The sequence below is a fragment of the Cimex lectularius genome, unplaced genomic scaffold, assembly GCF_000648675.2.
Source record: "Cimex lectularius strain Harlan isolate CLEC.00 unplaced genomic scaffold, Clec_2.1 scaffold100, whole genome shotgun sequence".
Classification (NCBI taxonomy): Eukaryota; Metazoa; Arthropoda; class Insecta; order Hemiptera; family Cimicidae; genus Cimex; species Cimex lectularius.
This window is the reverse complement of record NW_019392663.1, coordinates 856,860-880,870: the sequence shown is the minus strand read 5'-3', so window position 1 is coordinate 880,870 and position 24,011 is coordinate 856,860. Positions and strand designations below refer to the sequence as shown.

Sequence of the window (24,011 nt, the reverse complement as noted above, 5' to 3'; positions counted from 1 at the left end):
ATTGTACTAAAATGAAAATAAATTAAATTATTGTATTGAAAGAAGATTAAACTCAAAGTCTATTACTTTGGTATTTATTACTACATTAAATATAAAAAATATGGTATTTTACAAGCATTATAAATTGATAACCATATATTGGTATTTCATCTAGTAGAAGTAGAAAAGCTGATCAATAATTGATTTCTTTGGCTTTGAAACAAGATAATAGACCAAAGAATCTTGCCAAAAAATACACGTTGGACACTCCCTGATGTAAAATCCAACTATTCATTACATAAATACACAAAGCAAGATACAAGTGATACCGAATATAGGAAAAAATTCCTCGAGATATTACAAAATACCAAACTGCACATACATATATACTGATGGTTCTAAAATAGCTGGCAAGTAGGATGTGCCTACCCGCTGAACAACCAATCCATGTGAAAACACAGAAGATAATAAACTAAGTGCTATAAAAAGCACAGTCATACTGTGGAAAACATTAAGCCAAAACAAACAAAGGGTTGTAATGTAGCGTAGTAAAGGCACATTATTCACAGAACACATGACTATTTAATGGGGGGGGGGGACATAAAAGGGCAACAGCTTTGAGGGTTTGGCTGGTGGTATTGCAGGCAGCATCTCGTCCATCGAGCAGTGTTAAAAACATACCAAACTAAAGTTCAAAACCTGGGACTCGTCTCGTGCGACGCCCTTTTTCCTGGTCCCTTTTTGAGGCTGCTTCATTTGGGCCTTGGGGTGAAGCCACCACTCTCTCCACAAAATAAATCATGAAATAGTAAGCAAATAAACAAAATGAATAAATTGAAAAGCAAAGAAGGGAAGTAATTAATTAATTTAATAAGGAAGAAGAAAGAAAAAAAGAATTTTAAATAAATAAAATATACAAGCAAATAATAGGGGATGATCGCCTATAAAAAAAGGAAGAAATTACACACCCGTTCATTTCATAGCCATTCCACTAGAATTATCAGTTATTTTTATAAAAAATTATAGTATTGAAGCCTAATATTAATTACAATGGCGATAATTATATTGGTAAATTGTCCTGTAGAGCTGTAAATAAATAAATAAAAAATATAATATATATTTTAAGCTAGTGGGAGAAGAACGATACAATGTGCATAATACATAATGTGTGGTGTTTAGTGACCGTTAGTCAATGATTATTCGGAGATCGTGAGATGCGGTCTGGTATGATGTACATTTTAGAAAAACATTTTCTTTATCGTGCCAACGTTCAAACTTTATAGAGATCATCTTCAGGGCCTGGGATTTATAAATATTGTTTAAATTTTACAAATACATGTAGGATGTGTAAAAAATATAAATTTATACAAGCTAGAAATTTTGGATTTAAATTTTTTTTAAAAATTTATACAATGCTAGAAAATTTTAGAATGAAAAAAAATGAATTTATATAATGCTAGACAATTTTAGATTCAATCAAAGTTATGCTTATAAGACATCTACATGGAAAACCAACACTTTGAGTGAGTATGAATACTTTGACTGAATCTAAAATTTTCTAGCATTGTATAAATTCATTCCTTTTTAATCTAAAATTTTCTAGCATTGTATAAATTCAAAAAAATGTTTTTTTTAATCCAAAATTTTCCAGCATTGTATAAATTCATATTTTTTTCTACATCCTACATGTATTTGTAAATTCAAACAATGTTTATAAATCCCAGGCCCTGAAGATGATCTCAGTAAAGATCGAAATGTTGGTACGATAAAGAAAATGTTTTTCTAAAACCTACGTCACACCAGATCGCATCTCACCATCTCCCAATAATCATAATACATAATCATTGTCCTCAATACTTTTGATGGCGTTTCAACTTTCAACGATACGGCAGCTCCTCGTCGGTTCGTAATCCGATAGTCGATGCTGGATTGCCTTTGTTGTCGTCCGCTCGCGGTCTTTCCTTCTTCGCACTTACCGCCCGTTCTCCATACCGGGCGCACATCGTCTCTGAACCCGTCCCGAGCGTGCCCGCACCATGGCCAATCTGACGTTGGACAAAGACGCCTTCCACAGGAGGATCTCTCGTCTCCACAAAGCCTACAAGGTAACTGTATTCGAGGGACGGGCACGCTACACGCCCGGACAAGCCGAGACGAGTTTTGACCGTTTCTTCTTTCCAGTCTGGCACCGACGGCTTTCCAGAAGTGGACGCAATCGTCTCGGCCATCGGCTCCAACGACGACATCGTCTACAGCAAGTCTACAGCCCTACAGGTACTCGGCATAATTTTTAAATTTAACCTAAACCCGCTAAATTCTCCCGTTTCGTTAATCTATTTTCACGCTCGTTAAAGCCACCCGTATTTTCTCCCTAAGTCCCATACCTTTACATTACGTGCCTTCTATCATACTATCTAGGGTAACATCACAGACGTCTGAGTGATATAACACACACTGATCATGTTCTGTACGAGCAGTACATTCATACATTGCCTACAACACGCACTGTACATGTATAACGTGATCCACATATTGCATTATGTACACGCAGTATTGTACCTATCAAAATGACTAGGAGGAAAACTGTATCATGGAAACAGCATGTAAATATTAAAACCATTATTATTTGTCATAAGGTTTCTTCCTCCAAAATTTTTGAAGGATCTGTGCGACACGGTTGACACAGTGACTCAGCAATGTAAGGAAAGTCTCAGGTTTTAAACCTGCAGAACTGAATTCAGTATACTTAGGATTTTTTTTTCTTAAAAAAAAAATACTCGCATACTGGGGGTTGATATGATCACTGCTCTTGTACTGCTACATAACTGGCAACCATATTATCGATTCTATCCCCAGCACTGATGAATGTAATTATCTGCAAGTAAATATCTCCTTTGACAGCAACGGGGACACAACCCCGTTAAAAATTAATTTTTAACTGTCAACACTATTATTATGTGGATTATTTGGAGATTGTGAGATGCAGTCTGGTGTGACGTAGGTTTAGAAAAACATTTTCTTTATCGTGTCAACGTTTTGATCTTTATTGAGATCGTCTTCAGGGCCTGGGATTTATAAACATTGTTTAAAATACAATTAATTAAGGTTTTTAGTTGAGATGAAAAAAAGTTAATGGCACGAGAGGGATTCGAACCCACGACCTTCGGCTAGATACGCCGCTGCTCTACGTTGCTGGGGTTGAGATGGGGAGTTGATGTCCGAGTGGATCGAGGTCACGATAGCTCAGGTGGTAGAGCAGTGGCGTATCTAGCCGAAGGACGTGGTTTCGAATCCCTCTTGTGCCATTAACTTTTTTTCATCTCAACTAAAAACCTTAATTAATTGTAATGTATTAATTGGTCAAGCGGACCACGAAATTAGTGAATTATTTAAATTATACAAATACATATATTTTTTGGAAATGGTGTACATCAATACAGATAAACACAACATCAATTACAGAACAGACACATGTAAACTCAGTCGCAGCTATGCTAATATCAATAATTAAATTCAATATAAATGACATACATATATCATCATCACATCACACATAACGTATAATATAACATAAAACAAACATTACATTCCTCGCATCAAACATTTCTACATAGTCTAATTCTGCAACTATTTGGCTTCCCTTTCCTTAATTATCCCCGTCTATATAATTTTGACAGGATAATCAGGCTGAACCATTACCTATTCTTTCCCATTGTCGGCTCCTTTCACCTCAAAGAAGCTGATTTCTCATATAAAAAATGGTTTTTCTATCCCAACTTCCTTCCCCACACCTTCAAAATTCAACGTATATAAACATAAAACATCAATATCTCACTGGCACTCTCAACATGACACAATAATGACACATCTACACAGAAAACAAACACCTTGAGTGAGTACAGATACTTTGATTGAGTCTAAAATTGATTTTTTCACATCCTATATATATTTGTGTGATTTAAATAATTTTTATAAATCCAACGCCCTGGAGATGATCTCAATAAAGGTTGAAACGTTGGCTCGATTAAGAAAATATTTTTCTGAACCTACGCCACACCAAACCGCATCTCACGATCTCCAAATAATCATTAACTAACGGTCCTTAAACACTACATACATTGTTACCAATTATTTTTAAATGGTTTTGGATTGGTCGTGAATTGTGTCAAACACATATGATGACTATGTACTAGGCAGTGTCTGATTGGGAATAGTGGCTTGTTGGAATAAATAACCAACTGACCATTATCGACAAATAATATTCCAGTTTTGACTTCGTTATTATTCCAAAAATAAATAAATAAAACTGCATTATGTTTTATTAATCCATTTATGCTTAGTCTAATTCAGTGGTTCCTAAACTTTTTTGACCCATGGACCCCTTTTCATAGTCAAAAATTGCCCAAGAAGTATTTTTGAAATTATAAATATATATAAATTACTTTTTTTTTTAAATAAAATATAAAAAAATTAATGACTTGGATGAACGTGATGAGATGTTAATTTCTAATTGGTTTCTTTCTTTTGTGATGAGGTTCATAATGGCACTGAATCCACGTTCTACCAAATAGAAAGACGGGAAAGCAGTCAACAACTTCTGTACAGTAACCCATAATGCAGGATATTAAATTGGGATCTGTTTTTATAACCAGAATTTGTGGTATCCTTGTTCAAACATTGGTTTAAGTTCCTCATTTGTGGATATTTCAATAGGCTGCTCCTGTATTAGTATGGATTCATCTGTGTTTGGGATCTGAGTTTGTCCATGCGCAAAAGGGTTCAACACCCAGTCGGGAATATCCAAGGGAAGAATGTCTTCAAATCTTTGGTTCAGGTCTGTATGAAGAACGTTAAGTGTTGACAGTAAGCAAGCAAATCTTCATCTCTAATTTGCAATTTCAAAAGATTTGGAAACTGAGAGCAATCTCCTCTTCCCAAGTTTTGTTTATAAAGAAACAGTTTTGCAGCAAAAGCAGATATTACGCTTTTAGTTTTGATTAAATTTAATTGGTCACCTTGTAGTTTCAAATTAGTTTTGTTAAATTTGGCAAATAAATAAGACATATAGGCTATGTCATTTTTTGAGTTAATTAAATTGTGTCGCAAATTATTGTCTTTGGTTTCCAGGAATTCCAACACTGAATGAAAGAACACATAAAATCAATTTAAACATGCACTTTTAGAATAATTTTATATTATTATTTATATTATATTATTTTATATTAAACCTTGCGCGGACCCCCTGACGTTGTTCAGAGACCCCCAAATCAATTTTAATTTTCCATGGACCCCCTGAATGAATACCGGGGACCTCTGGGAGTCCGTAGGGACCACTTGGGGAACCACTGGTCTAATTGACCAAATTACTTCTTTCAATTAATTATTCTTTTTATGTAAGGTCTTGGTTGAGATGAAAAGGTTAGTGTCAAGAGCGGGATTCGAACCCCACGACCTTCGGCTCAATACACTGCTGCTTTAACCACTTGAGCTATGGCAACATCGTTTAGACTGAGTTAGGGGTGTATGGGGCTGAAGGTCTTGGGTTCCAATCCCGATCGTGACACTAATCTTTTCATCTCAACCAAGATCTTACATAAAAGAATAATTAATTGAAATTATTTTTTATAATCCCTTCCCTGCGATTTCAACATTTTTGAACCTTATGATATCAGAAAAATCATGAACAAATTTGAAATAATGAAAAAATCTTTTTGCCGTGTTCATACATTTTTTTATTATAAACCTTTGTACAAATTCCATTGCCCATTAAAAAAAAGTTGATGCATTGTTGACACACAAACAAGTTGATGTACTCGTAGTTGGAAGACTGTGGTCTCCTAGTCATAGGTGGATTTGTGATAGGTTGAAACACTTTCAATCTATCGTGTGTACATCTGACAGTTACAAACTGGTAGCAATTATGAATGGTGGAGTGGGAGTGGAGTTCAATCCTTTTTAAAAAAAAATGGTTCCTACTCATATTAATGTGAGTAGGAACCATCTTTTTAAAAAGGTTACAAACTGGTTTGAGAGATGGTTACAAGAAACCTGTAGTACTAGGCTTCCTTTTAATTGCTGAAATAAGATTGTGAAGCTTTGTATTAAAGTCCTAACGGAGGGTCATCATCAAAACTCAATGATTTAAGCACTCATCAACTTAAGGTAAAGGTCTTAGGTTTGAGTCGTTGCTCTGCATTCAGATGTCAAAAAAATAACATGAACTTTTAATTATGACTTCTTTAAAGGGTGATTCCTTCAACGGAATTGTGTCGGCCAGCTTATAATCGACTTACGTGCAAATGCACCAACCATAACACTATAAAAAATCTCGTTCACAATGAAAAAAAAAAGGATCTCATTTTCTCAACTTATGCCAACTTAAAAGACATTGTTCATGTTAATACCTGTCATTCAGATATCACACCCAAAATTTTTGTACATGTAGATTCATCCTGCTTATACTTAAGTATAGCTTGTTTATTTGCAACTCAAACCATTAATTTGACCATAAGTTCAAATTAATTATTTTTACCCGCCTTCAAAAGTAAATGATCTAACAATAATGCATTAATATTTTACTGGCCTTTTATTAAGCCTGATCAGAGAAATTTTCTATTATCCCAGAACAAGGAGACTTTAGAAGCAAGTTGTGTAAAAAATGTTTTCATTCTACTAGTTTTTTCTACTAGTTGTTTTCATTCTAGTAATTAACGTAAAAAGAATGTTTGGTATTTTTATGGACTTCCCTGGAATTACACTTCCCTATTTCGATTATGGTTGTTTGATTTACAGTAGACTCACCTGCGAGTTTGATAACTGACTCAAGAGAATTTTGAACAGCTTTCTTCGGTTCATATTTAACTCCCCAAAGAGTTCTTGTGTGTCTAATATGTATCCTGATTTGAATGCTATATCCTTTCTATTGCAGCCTATACTTTCTTGGTTCCTTCCTCGATGAACTTCTTCCCTTTCACCTTTCTATATTTTTAATTTATTAACATTGCCTTCTATACACACTCACAACACTCATTATACTTTATGATGTGTCTGCTTCAATAGATGGGTTTATAGCTGAGGGGGTTTCCTCGAGTTGGTGAGTGCCTATTAAGGCAACCATCGAATAGTGGTTAGTTGGTTGATCTGATTTTCCCATCTGTTGAAAGGTAGAGGATCACAAAAACAAAAAATTGAGTTTTTCCTCATGATAAGTATGAGGGCTTTGACCTTTGCAGGATGGTAGCCACTGGGGCTAAATTAATATTTTATAATGGGCATTTTTTTGGACCCAAGCAATGTTTTGGCCAGAAAATTATAGGAACTATCTAAAACCAGTGTTGGTATTATGCAAAATATTTATACATGCTTAAATTGTTTGATTATTGAATCTTTTGTTTTGGTTCATTATTAATGAGTGACATAATTCTAGACATGGCTGTTTGGTTACGAACTCATGGATACAGTCATGGTAATGACTTTGGAAGAAATTCATTTTCTTGCGTCTAAAAAGAAAATTGAATTTTTGAAACAAATTGAAGGCACCAAGGATGAAAATGGTTTACCCTCGGTTAAATTACATATTAGGGATAGGGTAAGTGAATTAATTTGAAGAAAAAAAGTGGATAGCATTTTATTTTAACAATTCTATTACTCTTTTAGAACGATGATTCAGCTAATTTCAAGAAACTAATTGAAACAATAAAAACCAGCAGGGGTGGTAAAAAGCTTGGTATTTTCAGTAAAGACAATTTCACCGGCTCGTTCATTGAAGGATGGAAAAAAGCAGTGAAAAATGAGGATTTTCAAAATGTCGATATAAGTGGTGCAGTTGGCTACATATTGTCAGTCAAAGAGGAATCTGAGCAGAGTCTGATCAAAAAGGCCAGCCAGGTTTCTGTAGACATTTTCAATAAATATCTCAAGGACCAAATTATGGATATTATTGACTCAGACAAGGTTTTTTTTTACTTTTTAATTTTTTTATTTAAAATAATTTCTTGTAATAATTATGTAATAATTATTGTTGTTGTAGAAAGTAAAACATAGCAAGCTTGTTGAAGGTGTAGAAAGTGCTTTAAGTGAAAAGAAATATGTTGGAAATGTTGACCCATCTAACTTAGATATGTGCTATCCTCCTATAATACAAAGTGGAGGGCACTATAGTTTAAAGTTTAGCGCAGTTAGTGACAAGAACAACCTTCACTTTGGTGCAATCGTCTGCTCGCTTGGTGCTCGCTATAAGAGCTATTGTTCAAACATTGCGAGAACATTTTTAGTAGATCCTTCTGAGGCTGTGCAAGACAATTACAATTTTCTACTTGAACTTGAGGAAGAGCTTTTGAAAACACTGCAGGCAGGGGCAAAGCTGTGTGATGTGTACAATGCAGGTGTTGAATTTACTAAAAAGAAGAAGCCGAGTCTGATAGACAACCTGACAAAAAATTTTGGTTTTGTCATGGGAATTGAATTCAAAGAGAGTTCTCTCGCAATCGCACCAAAAATAACAGCCACAGTGATAAAAGGGCAAGTTTACAATCTCAATGTAGGTCTGTCAGGCCTGACAAACAACGATGCTAAAGAAAAGGAAGGCAAAACCTATGCTTTATTTATTGGTGATACAGTTTTGGTCAATGAGGTATAAATATTTATTATAATTTAAAATATAAATATACAATTGATAACATTTTTATAATTCAAGGATGCTCCAGCTACAATTTTGACCCAATCAAGAAAAAAGATGAAAAACATTGGCATTTTCCTAAAAGATGGAGAAGAGGATGAAGATGAGGAAGAGAAAGAGAATGAACCCACTCCAACACCAGTGCTTGGCAGAGGGAAAAGGACTGCTGTGCTCGATTCTAAACTCCGTGTAAATATAAATATTAAAAATTAAATTTACTAGGGGTATTCACAATTTGTGTTAGGTGTTAACGCTTGTAGTCGAAAATGGTCGGTAGATTATAAACGCTCCCCCCTTTTTTTTTTAAATTTCTGTTTCTGTTTACATGTTAGTCTTCATCATGGTACCACGTGTGGCGACTAGTAGAACCAAAGCTGTTGTTAAAGGTACAAGAGTTCTTGAAGATTTGTTATTGTTGGTAAAGCTTTTTTCAGTTTTGAGAAATATGTTGTCAAAATGCCAGAAGTAGTCAAAAGATATGTCTAATCAGTCTTTTCATTCACATTGATTTGATTTGTGTGAAAAATGGAAGGAGAGCGAGCTCATTAAATGTTGGACAGATTATGCAGCACATAAATCGCTTAATCAAAGACAAATATCTGAACTGACTAGATAAGAAGGAGATAGAGTAGTAGATTCGTAAGTCAAGTAATGAACTTCCTAACTGCACAGGATAGGTGGGCAGAACTTAAATACATATTTTGTCGAAGATCCCACGCCTCCACTATTAATGAGGATAGGTTGGAAATTAACATAAAAAATATATTGGTTGTATTTAATTAACCCATTCAATGTGGGACCAAAATACGAGACCATAACCCAGGTACGGAATTTTATGACTCAAAAGTTCATTTTTTTTTTTACATTAGACCGTCACTCCAACCATATGCGTGAAAGTCTGAGTAGGGAAACCCGCAACTCAACGCATTTGTCTAATCCCCCTTTGGCATGATTCAACTTGTCAGTCATGAATTATTTAGAATTCTCTTATTCTAATAAACCATTTCAAAAACCTATTTTGATGACTTTCTTCACCAATGTGTGAAAGGTAAAATAATTCTATACTGAACAAAAAAGAATTAGAAAAGGATAAAAATTAATTTTTTTCTATAATATTTACAGTTGTTATTATCTGTTTTTAATTTTTATAAAATGAATTTTAAAAAAAATTTAAAAATTATTTATAAAACAGCATTACAATTTTTTCTCTAATTTTAATTGTTTAACATTAAAAACATTAAACATTAAAGTTAAAAAATAATATAAATATTAAAATTAAATATTAAGAATATTAATTTTAAAAATTAAAAAACAACTATTGACAATAAATATTAACATATTTTTTATTATTTGAATGATTTAAAATTTTTGTTTTTGTAAAATTTCCCAAAGCCCCGACTTGTCGCTGCACCTAAATGGTCCCGACTGGTGATTTTGGAAAAAATACTTTGATTGTTGCACAATATAAGAAAATAAAAATGTAAATTATAATTTCAAAAACTGAGACAGTTGATGAATTTTGTAAAAAGATATTTATCTGAGCCATCCTGAATTCCTTCTATTACTTGAAAACGGAGATAAAATTAATTATTGCTTCTATAGTTATGTATTTTGTCAAAGTTGGTTTTCAACAAAACTGGAGACAAGGTAGATAAGTTAAAAAATATTTTTCACGTTGAAGAGAAACAATGAAATAATTTTTTTCCTTGTTACTAAAGCATAAAGAATATTAGTTTTATGTAAAGACAAACTGTCAAACTTTAGTTTTAATTTTAGAACATATTATTTAGAAGAAAGGTCAAACTTAATGAAAAAGAGTGGCATAGAAAATAGATATGTGTTTGTTATGCTATCTAGCGGTCTAGCGGTTGAACGTAAGAGACTCAGAAACGATGCTCACAATAAGATATTCTAGGTAGTTCTGAACCGTTCGAGCCGTTTAGGGGGCATTTTATAATTTTCCAATTAAAATGTGGATAAAAACTTGACATCTCAGAGAGAGGGGCTTGACTCGTCGACTCGAGTCATGCACATTGAATTGTTAAAGAATTTAAAAATAAAAATACATATCAATAAACAAGAGACTTTTCAAGTCATGCCGACTAAGTTTGTTACCAAAATTCTAACAGCTTAACTACACTGCTATTCGATTTGACGTAACAACTGACATAGGTCCAACTCCCTTAGATCAAGCAATATTGAGTCGCCGATTCAAACAGATCTACATCATCATTTTTCTTGGTACACGACTTAATAGAATTAACCAACAAGGATTGTGAATACCCCTACAATTTGAACAGTCCATAATAGTCGCATTCTAAAATCCAGCAAGATTCATCAGCAGAAGAGAAGAGGAAGCAGCACCAGAAAGAGTTAGCGGCTCAGCTGAATGAAGCGGCTAAACAGAGGTTGGCTGCACAGTCTGGTGGGCGGCAAGAGGAAAAAGTCCGCAAAAGCAACATTTCCTATAAAAGTAGATCACAAATGCCAAACGAGCCGGAGGTCAAGGAGCTCAAAATATATGTCGGTGAGAAATTAAAATTCTTCAACTTGTAGAAAATAAAACAAAAATTAGTGGCTTGTTTGCCCGAATTCTTATAACAGTAATCCATCAAACACGGTTTTGACATTGACGAGTTTTGATTATTCGTGCAACAAAATAAAATCAGATTAAAAAGGTGTTCATGAATGATTGTATAACAGTTTTTAAATTTAAAATTTTTAAGAACAATCCAACAAACTCCACAATGTTTTGCTGACTGTTTTTCTTGGTTTCATCTAAGTATTGCTTTTTTAAAAACATTGGTTATTGGGGTGTCGGTGGCCACAACTCTTTAGGTATTGACACAGCGCTCATCGCTGTAAGGTAAAGATCCTGGGTTCAAATCTAGTGGCACTATAATCAAAACCTGACATGCTACTTACAAATGGGCCTTTTTCAAAAACACCATCACCCCGAGAGTTCATATAACCTCATAATTGAAATACCCTTTAAAAAAAAAAAAAAAAAAAAAAAAGTGGATTTATAATTTTCTATTGACCAACTGTGATAAAGAAAAGTTAAATAAAATGTAAAATATTTTGTGTTAATTACATGTATTAGGTAATTTATTTTGAAGACATGTAATTCAATTGAATAGTCATTTCCCTGCTACATTTCGGCATCCTGGCCATATTCTTGTAGTTTTATTTCTGGAATACAATTTTAAATGATATATCTTTTACATTATTGCATTTATTTTAATCTTAACCTTGAATTTACGTAAAACTAAATCTTAAACTCCAAAACAAAATCCAAAATACATGATACAAATTGTGTCACATAGTTGCATGCTGAATTGTTGAAAACGATAGTTAAACGCACAAAACTCTTTTTTACAGTTACGTTAAAACCTTTACGTTGGTATGTTTCAAACCTTTAAATTCTTATCGTCAAACCGAACAAAATCTATGAGTATGTCAGATTTACTTTAGATTTCTATTCAGTATGATGATGAGAGTTTAAAGGTTCAAAATCCGGATAACTGTGAGAAACAGTTCGTGAGTACAGCTATCGTTTTCAACAAATGAATTGATATACTTATTATATTTTAATTCATCATCCCTATTTAATCTTTTCGGCGAACTAGTGACTTGGAGGCCCAGCGACAAGTTTCCTTATTCAGGCTTATACGCTCCCCAGGCCTTATGACGAGTCATTTCATTCTTGTGTCTTTTTTTCATTTTAAGAGCTCTTCTATATATTATATGATACATACTAATATATAGATAATAATATATAATATAAATTGTATATATATAAATAAAATAAATTATAAATTTATTTATTCATATATTACACTTGTTTAATTCATTAATTTTGCATTTATTTTATTTATTTATTTTTTAACCTTTATTTTTACATATTATGTGTTACTTTATTTATTTATATTTGAGGAATTAACTAAATTAAAGTTTCCAAATTTAGGTAAAAATGACAAAAAGTTAGCATAAAAAATTATTTGTTACAATTTTGACAATGATAATTGAACTGGAGAATTAATATAGTGGTTGGCAATTTTGTCAAAAGATAGTGGAGTGTCCAAAGATACTGTTTGTAGATAGGAAATGCAACAACACAGGTTGGTCAGGATCAGTGATAAGGAAGGAAAGGATATAAAACAATAATAAAATAACCCCTTGTCATTTTTAAAAATTTTGTCCATAACATTAACATATTTTATTTTCCCGCCTAAACTATAATGAAAACAGCATTCCAACTCCCAAAGCATCCAAAGATTCCAATCAAAAGTCCCCAAAAAATTTTTTAACCCTTCTTATATGTATCAAACCTCACCCTACACCAAGACCAATATGCCCTTTGTTCTAGAAATAGCGAAGCGTTATTACAAAAAATTCCATCAATTGTTTTCCACACATCCCAATGCCTTGGTGTGACAGCTCAGTTCCACTACCTTCCCAGATAATCCTCCCCATCGACTGAGACGCCGATGGCCACCTGGTAACCTATGTAGTGATAAGAAAATAGAAAAGTCACAAAAATTGGTGTGTCACTCTCAGATGAATTTAATATTTTAGTAGATTTTGTCGAAATCAAAGTTGTGTTGTTTTTCAAAATTGGTTTTTGATGTCTTACAACCATATTTGTATTATTTTTTCCGTTTTTCCAGATATTGCGATGTAATTCCAATGTGTGTAGCTGGACATTTCCTACAATTAATTTTATAAATTACATCAGATTTGTAGGCTGTTGGTGTTGTGCCTTTGACTTTGGGAAAGAGTATGTGTATTGTTTTGTGGTTTTTAAAAGCTATTTTAATGTGTTCTGAGGAGAGATACTTAATTTGTGTGACAATGTGTGGACAAATGGAATGGCCATGTATATTGGTTTGTCTTCGTTCGATTGGGTTGTGAACTGTGGAGGATGTTGTTTTGTGTAGTGCAGGGTTATAATTGTTTATGATTCTGTTATGTTTTTAGGGTAGTTGTTATGTAAGATTTGTTTGTATAATAGTTTACAAACTTAACTTATAATAATAACTTAACTTATAATAATAGCGTTCATGAATATAGTCAGGGGAAAGAATTTTAGCATCCTAAAATCAGTTCTGAAAAGGTTAATGGTTGCTTGTTTTCCAGAGGTATAATTTTGGAAAAAAGCATCAAGTGACACATAGCCGGTTTTAGTATTTAGATTGTCTGTGGTTGCAATTTTGCCATAATGCTAAATTTAGGCATTCTAGGACCATTTCATTCTGTGTTAATTTATTTATCTTTCACCCTATGTTAATTTGACTGTTATTTGTTTTATTTTTTCTGATCCAAGAGGTAAAGTTGGATCTAAAACTTAAAAATTTCTTTTTTTGATTATCTCTAATTAACAATTTCTTGTATGCATGCTACTTACAAACAATTGGCTTGATTTTTATTTTTTAAAATGTGTAGATAGGAAGTATGAGACGGTGATCCTGCCAGTTTTTGGTGTACCGGTGCCCTTTCACATATCAACTGTAAAGAACATATCTCAGAGCGTAGAAGGAGACTATACTTACCTGAGGATAAACTTTTTTCATCCAGGGGCGACAATGGCTAGAAATGAAGGTGCAGCTTTTTCACAGCCTGATGCTACTTTTGTGAAGGAAGTGTATGTTATCTAAACCTAAAAAATTTTCTGTTTATTTTTTTACTATAATTTCATTATTATTTAGTACATACCGAAGCATCAATACCAAAGAGCCGGGGGAAATGACTGCACCGTCAACAAATCTCAACAATGCTTTTAGAATAATAAAAGAAGTACAGAAGAAATTCAAATCTAGAGAAGCAGAAGAAAAAGAGAAGGAAGACCTTGTGAAACAGGACATACTCATCCTTTCGCAAAACAAAGGCAACCCAAAACTGAAGGATTTGTACATCCGACCTAACATTGTGAACAAGAGGATGACTGGTTCGCTTGAGGCACACACCAATGGCTTCCGCTACACTTCTGTCCGTGGGGACAAGGTTGACATCCTCTACAACAACATCAAGAACGGCTTCTTCCAGCCATGCGATGGTGAAATGATCATCCTTCTCCATTTCCATCTGAGACATGCTATTATGTTCGGCAAAAAGAAACATGTTGATGTTCAGTTTTATACTGAAGTCGGAGAGATAACGACTGATCTTGGCAAGCACCAGCACATGCATGACAGAGACGACTTGGCCGCTGAACAGTCTGAAAGGGAGCTGCGTCACAAGCTCAAAACTGCTTTTAAAAGCTTCTGTGAAAAAGTAAATCATACTTACAAAATTTTCAACCTATTCTAACCTTTGTTGCTTTTTAGGTTGAAACAATGACCAAAAATGAAATAGAATTTGATACTCCTTTCAGAGATTTAGGTTTCCCTGGTGCCCCCTTTAGAAGTACTGTTCTGCTTCAGCCTACTAGTGGGTGCCTCGTCAATCTGACAGAATGGGTATGTTAATGTAAATATGCTTAAGTGAAAACACACAAAAATAAAGTAATTAATTATAGCCACCATTCGTCATCACTTTAGAAGATATTGAACTTGTACATTTTGAGCGAGTGCAATTCCACCTGAAAAATTTCGATATGATATTTGTATTCAAAGATTACCATAGGAAAGTATCAATGGTTAATGCGATTCCAATGAATATGCTGGATCACGTGAAAGAATGGCTGAAGTAATATATATATTTTATTACTAATTTAATAAGTTGATGTTGATTAGTAATTAATAAAAATACATTTTTTCAGCTCCTGTGATATAAGGTATTCTGAAGGTATACAGTCACTAAACTGGACAAAGATCATGAAGACAATTACCGATGACCCTGAAGGCTTTTTTGAAAGTGGTGGTTGGACTTTCCTTGACCCAGAGAGTGATGATGAACAAGAAGCTGAGGACGATGAAGAAGAAGAGGATGATGCCTATGAGGTAAACGTTAGAGAAAATAAATATCTAATCTCTTTTCTAACCTGGAGTGTCCAACAGCCTACAGATAGTGCTAGTGAAGAGGAGAGCGATGACGACTCTGATTACTCTGAAGCGTCCGAAGACAGCGGTTCAGAGGAAGAACTCGGCAGTAGCGACGAATCGGGCAAAGACTGGTCTGATTTGGAACGTGAGGCTGCAGAGGAAGACAGAGAGCGTGGCGATGATTTTAATGACGACTATTCAAGCCGTAAACGAAAACACGGTGAAAGGCACAGCAGCAGCCCCAAGAAGAGTAAACACGATAAGGATAAAAGCAAGTAAGTGTTTTGACCTGGTTTATATATTTTTTCTGCTTTAAATATGTTCCATACTTTTTGTAAATAAAAATGGTCATAAAGGAGTGATAATCAATAGTTCAAAAGCTAAAAGATTTTGTTTTTCTCACAACTGGCTTTGTAATGATTTGGACTTTGAGGTGTAAAATTACTCACCATCACGCTTATATTATATAAAAGGGCGCTTTCTGCATGAACAGTAAACAGAAGGATTTAAAGTCCCTTGAGTGCTTGTCCAATAAAAAAACAATTTCAAATTAATTCACATTAATTTTTAGATGTAAGGATGATTTGAATGGTAATTTAATAACCTGTCTGAAAAGGTAGGTTTGGTAAACCAGCAAAATTTAAGTTTATTGTTTTGTATATAAATAAAAACATAGTGAATTTATTTAGGTGTCTAAAAAAAAAGTACTAGCACAAATTTAAATAAATTTTAGTGCAATTGCACTGATAGTATATAATAAAAAATAAAATAATGTTGCCATATAACATAAAAATAATGTTCGGAATGATCTTACCTTCTGAGTAATTGTAGAAAGAAACATTTATACAAATTTTTATAACAAATAAACAATTGGTCTTAATTTTTGTTGCAGGCATAAATCAACCCCTGATAAAAAGCATAAGAGCAGCTCTGGCCATAAATCTCACAGCAGGTAAGACTTGCTGCACTCCACAGTCTGCAATTAACATTTTTATCATTGTCCATGTTCAATAACAAGTTTTGAATTAATTTTTACCTGTTACTGTCTTGCACGGAAAGAACTTCAATGAAATCTTCCAATCACCATTCATCTAGCCATTCAAGTAAAAAGAAAGACTCCTCGAAAATGCACAGGTTTTGTTGATTTTGATATGTAGTTTACCTTTTAGTTTTTACCATTAGTCTTTTTTTTTATGACTTGATTTGACAGTGCTTACTCATTTTGCATGTTTCCCAGTAACATCTAAAAATCCCTTGGCCATTTTCCGATCATTTTGGTGTACCTATTCTTGCTATTTTTGACTGTCAGACACTTTTGTCTTTTTCGCCATAATTTCAAATGATCAGAAATGACCAAACTACAAGTTCTCACCTCACAGACCTCAATAGAAAATCTAACAATGTTAAATTTCACCACTTTCCTAGTGTTGTTGGACAAGTATATTTCAAATTATAACAAAGAAAAGGGTATTTAAAAATCCAAGAAATAAATAATTATAACTAAACAATAATAATAAAATAATGCCCTTCATCTATACTGTGTGTGTATTATCATACAATAAAACGAAACAAAGAAAAGGTTAAAAAAAAAAAAAAAAATAAATGAGCAACGTCAAATTATTAAACAAAATTTTTACATTCATCAAATCAAATCAAAATAAAAAAATCTAATCTAAATATTTCTAAAATCTAAAAAAGTATAATTGAATTTAATAAAAATGGTTATGTATGACAGAGTATATCAATTCAATAATGATTCAATAAAAGGATAGTACTGCTCACAAAGTAGTTTTGTAGTGATCTGGATGTCTAGCTGTTTATTCCGCATAGATTGTTGACCAAAGGATTAAAAATAGGTTGAGTGTTGCCCCCTAAAACAACATACTTTCAAAACATAAAGGTAAAGTTGATGACCATTTGTCAAAAAGCATGGTATACCTGTTCGCATGTCAAAATGCTTTAATGAGAGTACATCACTTCGATAAAATGTAACTTCGTGATTTTAATTTCAATTTATTCGTTTACCGCTTTTCCAATCTTTTTGAACCATCTAATTCTCATTTTATATTATTTTGTAAATGTGGTCATATACTTTAAATGGAATTACATTTAAACGTATTTGATTTATGAAGCTATGAAATTTTCATTCCCCCTCCACAAAAATAAGGTGTTTTTGCCCTTTTAGGGAACTTTTCTCAAAAACTGTTTGACCAAAATTAATCGAACTTTCCACAAACGTTGTCATTATGTTTTTACATTGATAGATAGAGGGATTTTTAAATCAAACTGAAAGATTAATCTCTATTTAAAATTATTTTCTTATAGTATTTATTAAGATAATATTTAGTTGTATTATAATTCACGTTTTTTGGCACATTCAAAAAGGCAATAAAAACCAGGTCCCCATTGGAATGTTGTATTGCCGATCTCACTCGTACAATTCGTATAGAGAGTTGTGTTTGTAACTCCTTCAACCTGATGATGGGGGACCGCGGTAGCCGAGTGGTTAGCATGAGAGACTCTCACGCCACCGTCGCCTCTGGCCCTTTTTTCACAATAACCCCCCCCCCCAAATTTGAACACACATATGAATTGTCACATGGCTAATATGCATAGTTCATAACGCCAAAAAAAAAAAAAAACCTGATGAGCTTTAAGCTTGAAATCTGGATAGTTAAGTAAGCAAACTGTTAGTAAGAAGCATCTTTAAAAAGAATAAACAATATTAAACAAACAACACTAACAACTCTACTTTTATCACTTCTATCACATCACCTTCATCTCTGTCGATTCCTCAAATTCATGTATGTATTCTTGAGAATGTATATACATAGATATTGTATATACATTATCTTTATCAGGCTTGAATCTCTGTGATAATTAATTATTCAAGGGCACTTTAGGTCCCCAAATATTTTTTTTTGTTGTCAATTTGTGGATTGCAATAAAAATATATTAAAAGCTTATAAATTTAAAAATTTATCAATAATGATTATCTGGATATCGTGAGATGCGGTCTTGTGTAATGTAGATTTAGAAAAACATTTTCTTTATTGTGCCATTTCGATTTTTATTTAGATCATCTTCATGGCCAGGGATTTACAAACATTGTTTGGATTATACAAATACATGTAAGATGTGAAAAATGTTTGTAAATCCCAGGCCCTGAAGATGATCTATGATGATGAACCATTTGAAAGAAGAGAAACGTAGCTTTTTAACGATGTACGTACCATTATAAAATATAAAAGATTTCTGTAAGAAAATACATAAAATATTTTTGTCAGAAATTAAGCTCATTTTTTAAATGGAAATAATTGTGTGATTTGTTTATAACTGATACAGTTATAAAATGCACTTGACAGTTTCTTTAAAACAAATTATCAGCCTCTTAGGTCTTGAGAAAGATGATGTTAAAGCTTGCTCTAGAAAGTCACTCACACAGTTGAAATTATTAGTCAAAAAATTAATTTACACCGATTTCGGTGAGTCAGTATTTAAGGGTTTTATAACGCTAAAATCACGACAATAAGATCAAATCCATGTATGGCCCATTTGATTGCAATTTTACACCTCTGAGCCCCTTGATATTTTCTTGGGTTTGAGGTGAAGTTTTTCAATCTTCTCTGTCACCTCCGTTTGAGTGGTTTCGTCTTCTGGTTTGGTTTTTCCTGAACCCGCCCCCACATCTGACTGTCCTCCAATTCTTGGTTTATAGGAGTTGAAGAGGGTTTGCAGCCCTCTTTGATTTCCCTAGATTTGTTTTGGGGTCTTCCTTTTCATATTCCCCCGGTGTTTTTTTTTGTTTTCTCTTGGTTCATCCATGTTATTCCCACGAATATGAGGGATCTAAAGGCCTGCACCAGAGGAGTTATTGAGGCTCTGTTATTAGTACAATTACTTCTGTACCAACCATCCATCAGTTTGGGTCGCATAACGCCTTAGATTGGGGCTGGATTGTGAGATTAGGATTGGGATTAGGGTACTCCTCTTTCCATCTGTGTGATTAACCCGCCCGCATATGCTTCGTGAAGATGGAAAGTCGGAGTTAAGTATTAGAGGCTATTAGAGATGCATAGTACCAATTTGTACCTCTTATACTTAGATAAAAGACCTTAGATAAAAAGCATAATGAATTGAATTAATTATTGTTCTCTTTAATTGTTGTACTATCTTTTGTTTTGTTTTATGCTGTTTGTTCATTTTTTAAACTTGTGATTAAAAAATAGTTTAGACTTAAATTTTTTATCATATACAAAACATTATTGTTAAGTTTGACTTTCTTCTGCATTTAATGAAAATCAAAAATATTATTTTAAAATGCTAGTACCAAATTTACGCTTTATACTTTACATTCTGCTAACCAGATTGATTGATAATTCAACATTTAATATGAAAGTGTAGACGTTTTGTACAATTTTGTTATGTTTGACAGATAAAGGATTCTGTGTATAATTTGTTAATATTGTAAATGCCTCAATTATATAAAACAATTAAAATAACGAGTTTCATACTAAAATTATTACTGATGAAATGTTTATTTTCCAGTCCTTCTAAGAGCAAAGATAAGGATAGACACAGCAGCAGCCACCACAAGTCATCACATGGCAGCACCGAGAAGAAGCATAGCTCAAGCAACAGCCACAAGTCGTCGCACAGTAGCAGCAGACACCATAGTAGCTCTAATGACAAGAAGAGGCACCATGATGACGACTCCAGCAAACAGCCTTCTAAAAAGCACAAGTGATTTTTTCTACTGTTTTCCTTTTATATTTCCATCGTGCGCTTATTTTTCTGTTTTCTTTTCAGGAAGTGAAAATATCATTATTACCTGAAAAAAATTTCAAAAAAAATTGTTGCAACTGTGAAAAAACTTGCCAATGGGAACATCTGCACCACTTCAGTCATTCCACTGTTTCAATCTGGTTATTTTTATCCAGCATGGAAGTCTGCGTAACACCTGTCATGGAGGTGAAATTGATATTTTTTCCAAATCAAGAAGATAATTAATAAGAATATCAACTAGAAACAGTTTTGTACATTTTGTAATAATATTTCTTTCTAATACTTATTTGAATGATTAATTGTGAAAGAAGGCAAGATATATATATCTTAAATATAATTATAGGCATTTTAGAAGTTAAAAGTATTAGTCCCCTTACTTTTTTTTTTTTTTTTTTTTTTTTTTTTTTTTTTTTATGCGTAATTTATAATAAAAATTTGTGCACTCTAATTTAGTTTTAATTTTTTTAAATTATGTAAATATTAATTTTTGTTGTCATAATATTATTCTTAAAAGTAATCTGTTTTGTTATGATCAACTCTTAATGATCAGACATTGGTGTATTTCTTTTGCAACATAAACATAAATTTTGCATAATAAGACATAAATTCACTGATTAGTAAACAAATTTTTTTAAACAGGGAAGATATCAGAGAAAACAACCATCATCCTATTTGATCAGTTTGTTGAATTACAATAACTACACGTGATATGCCTTAAATAATAGCTATTTCTAGTAAAGTTATCTGCTAAAATTTAAATCCACTTGTGAATAATAAATAGCAAAATAATTTTATAGTAGATGATGGGGTTTGGTCTGCGAGTTGGCGAACTCATGTTGAACCGGCACACAGGCACTACTGGGTCTGACCCGCGAGTGAAGACAGACCCAGTAGTGCCCACCCGTGTGCCGGTTCAAAATAATTTTAGTTAGCAACATGTTGCTATTATACATATATAACTCAGTATAACAGTTCTATGTTTTAATAATCCTGTTGTCCTTGTAATAATAATTTAAATATATTTCAAATTGTCGAATGTTCATATGCTCTACATTAATGCAAAAAATGTTCCAATTATGATTATGTTAATTACACTATGTTAAAGGTAATGTGTACTAAACAACCTCCATAATACACCGTTATTTTTCTTTGTAATTTATACTTACAGTTTGACATATTTGTACTTGTATTCAATGGAAAACGATCCAGCTAAGTCAATTGGCAGAAGAATTGAGCTGGGAACACACTTACTCGAAGCAACGCTACCCGACGCAAATCCAAAGTCCAATTTACCATAAGATTGTATTACTCCCGTGCACATCTGCCTGATGCTATGCAACGCTATCCTACTCAGAACAGAACAGGACACTCACGTTTTTTGTAGTTTATTTCAAACTAAGTATATGCAATTTTGTCGTTATATTAATTACAACATTCCTACTTTAATGTAAACCAAGTTAAATGAGATCAAAAATTCATAAGTTTTGTATAAAAATTATTTAATTATGATGGTTGATTGATTGATCAAGAAATTTGATCAAAACACCGGAATAACTTTATTTAAAACAAATTTAACGTGTGGTGATTAGTGACTGTTAATCGATTTCTAAATAAATATTAAATTTAACTAATATGGTAACTAACTTTATTAGATGGTTGTGCTCCTAAAATTTACCTAACAATTTATTACATGGTTGTGCTCATAAAATTTAACTAACAATTTATTACATGGTTTTGCTCAAAATAATGCATTAAGAACAAAAGAGGCGTTGCGATTGCGATACTTGCTGTGTTGTATCGGGTAAATGTGTTCCCCGTAAGCTCACATACCTTACACTTTACGAGATAAACGGAAAAAAATCTGAAAATATTTTTTCGCCATATTTGTACTTGTTTTCCTATGGAAATGACATTGTTTAATCGATTGGCGCAAGAATTAAACTCAGCAACCTCATAGTTAAGATAAAAGCAAAAACCAAAAAATTTTGTCGACGTCCAAAAGCTAGTCCCCGTCTTGTAAATTGTAGTTAAAATAAGACAAAAAAATGAGTTTACACGGCCACGCAAAAAAAAACTAAAAAAGTTGGAAGGGACAATCACCCAGACGGGAGAAACACGATGTCCACCAATCTGGGAAACAACTCTGCAATAATTAAGCAGTTGGTCGAAGGATGTCATAGCACAGACTGGAGCATTTCTTACAAACCAGGGAGATCTAGCCCTGCAATACACAGTTGGCCAAATAAATAAGAACGGTGTCGCAGACTCAGACGGCAGCCATGGGTTAATTCCCACGAACATAATCAAAGTTGCCATAGTCGGTCAACCGATCAAATAAATAACTAATGTTATTTAGTGCTGAAAAATTGTCACAAGGCCAAAAATATATTTTGATGGGTTTGTTCTTGACATCTTTCTTCAGTTCACCCATGGCGTGGCAGTTTTTGTCTTTTTTAATGAATTTCTTTGGCAAAGTCCTGTGAGCTGAGATACAAGTCTGGATACAAATGGGCGTAGACGCCTTCACAACATCCCATTTGTCAGCAGTATTGTGTTTTAGCCATTCATTTTGAGCCTTAAAGAGACCGTAATTCCCTAACTTTGTTTGCTTCTCCCAAAAAGCCTTCTTTTGAAGGAATTAAATCAATTTTTTGTCCAAGAGAGACTGAACTGATGAAAGCAGATTTGCATTGTCTTGGGATACATTCTGCAAGACTGCTTTTGTCCAGCTGGAGACATGGGGCTTCCAGGGGTTCATGTCTCTGCTATGTTTATTGGAAAATGAGGCAAATGCCCATTTTTTGAATTTTCTAATTTCAGGACTTACATTTGTTTATCGTCTCTTTTTTTTATAAACTGGTTATTTATCCTATTCCATGAAGAAAATATGACAACTGTGGAAAATAGCAAAAAGGGGCAAATCGTACAGTTTTGGCATTTAATAATTTCAGTATGTTTTACATTTGTTAATAGTTTGTGTTGTTATTAACTGTTTATTCAGCCTATTCCAAATGAATGTATAATATGGATAAAATATTGATAATTGTGAAAAAGAGTAAAAAAATGTAAAAAAGTTCTGAAATTATAGAAAAAGCCAAAACTAGGTGTTTGCCCCGTTTGCCATTGTCCACAGTTATCAATATTATATTTGTCACACGTTCCATTCATCTGGAGTAGGCTGAATAAACAGTTTGTAACAAAAGAAATGTTTAAGTAATGTAAAAAAGTCCAGAAATTAGAAAATTCGAAAATGCCAAAGTTGTGCGTTTTGCTCCTTTTTGCAATTTTCCACAGTTATCATTATTTTATTCATATTATAAATTCCGTCCGTCTGGACTTGGCTGACTGCTTATAACAAAAGAACGATTAACAAATGTTAAAAGTCCCCTGAAATTAGAATTTGCGAAATAGCCAAAACCTGGGCTTCTTGCAATTTTCCACAGTTATCGATATAACTTGTGTGTTGTACATTCTATTGCTTTGTAATAAGCTGAATAAACAGTTTACAACAAAATGAAATAAAGTAAAAAGTCCTGAAATTAGAAAATGCAGAATAGCCTAACTGGGTATTTGCCTCATTTAACCCC

General features: G+C 33.1%; 1 protein-coding gene across 2 annotated transcripts; it reads left to right on the top strand.

Annotated features, from left to right (window-relative positions):
• Positions 1-1,871: 1,871 nt before the first annotated feature.
• Positions 1,872-20,788, top strand: LOC106663690 (FACT complex subunit spt16). Of its 2 annotated transcripts, XM_014388729.2 has the most exons (17): positions 1,872-2,084; positions 2,161-2,253; positions 7,406-7,567; positions 7,636-7,932; positions 8,009-8,611; positions 8,675-8,845; positions 10,985-11,183; positions 14,102-14,300; positions 14,365-14,929; positions 14,983-15,114; positions 15,174-15,343; positions 15,417-15,597; positions 15,655-15,914; positions 16,532-16,591; positions 16,699-16,773; positions 20,188-20,382; positions 20,449-20,788. In XM_014388729.2, exons 1-17 carry the CDS (start codon positions 2,016-2,018, stop codon positions 20,453-20,455), a joined length of 3,438 nt encoding a protein of 1,145 aa, XP_014244215.1. In that variant the 5' UTR covers positions 1,872-2,015; the 3' UTR covers positions 20,456-20,788. The 2 variants fall into 2 exon arrangements, with proteins under 2 accessions (XP_014244215.1, XP_014244216.1); XM_014388730.2 differs by lacking the exon at positions 16,699-16,773 and having other exon boundaries at positions 1,877-2,084.
• Positions 20,789-24,011: the final 3,223 nt, after the last annotated feature.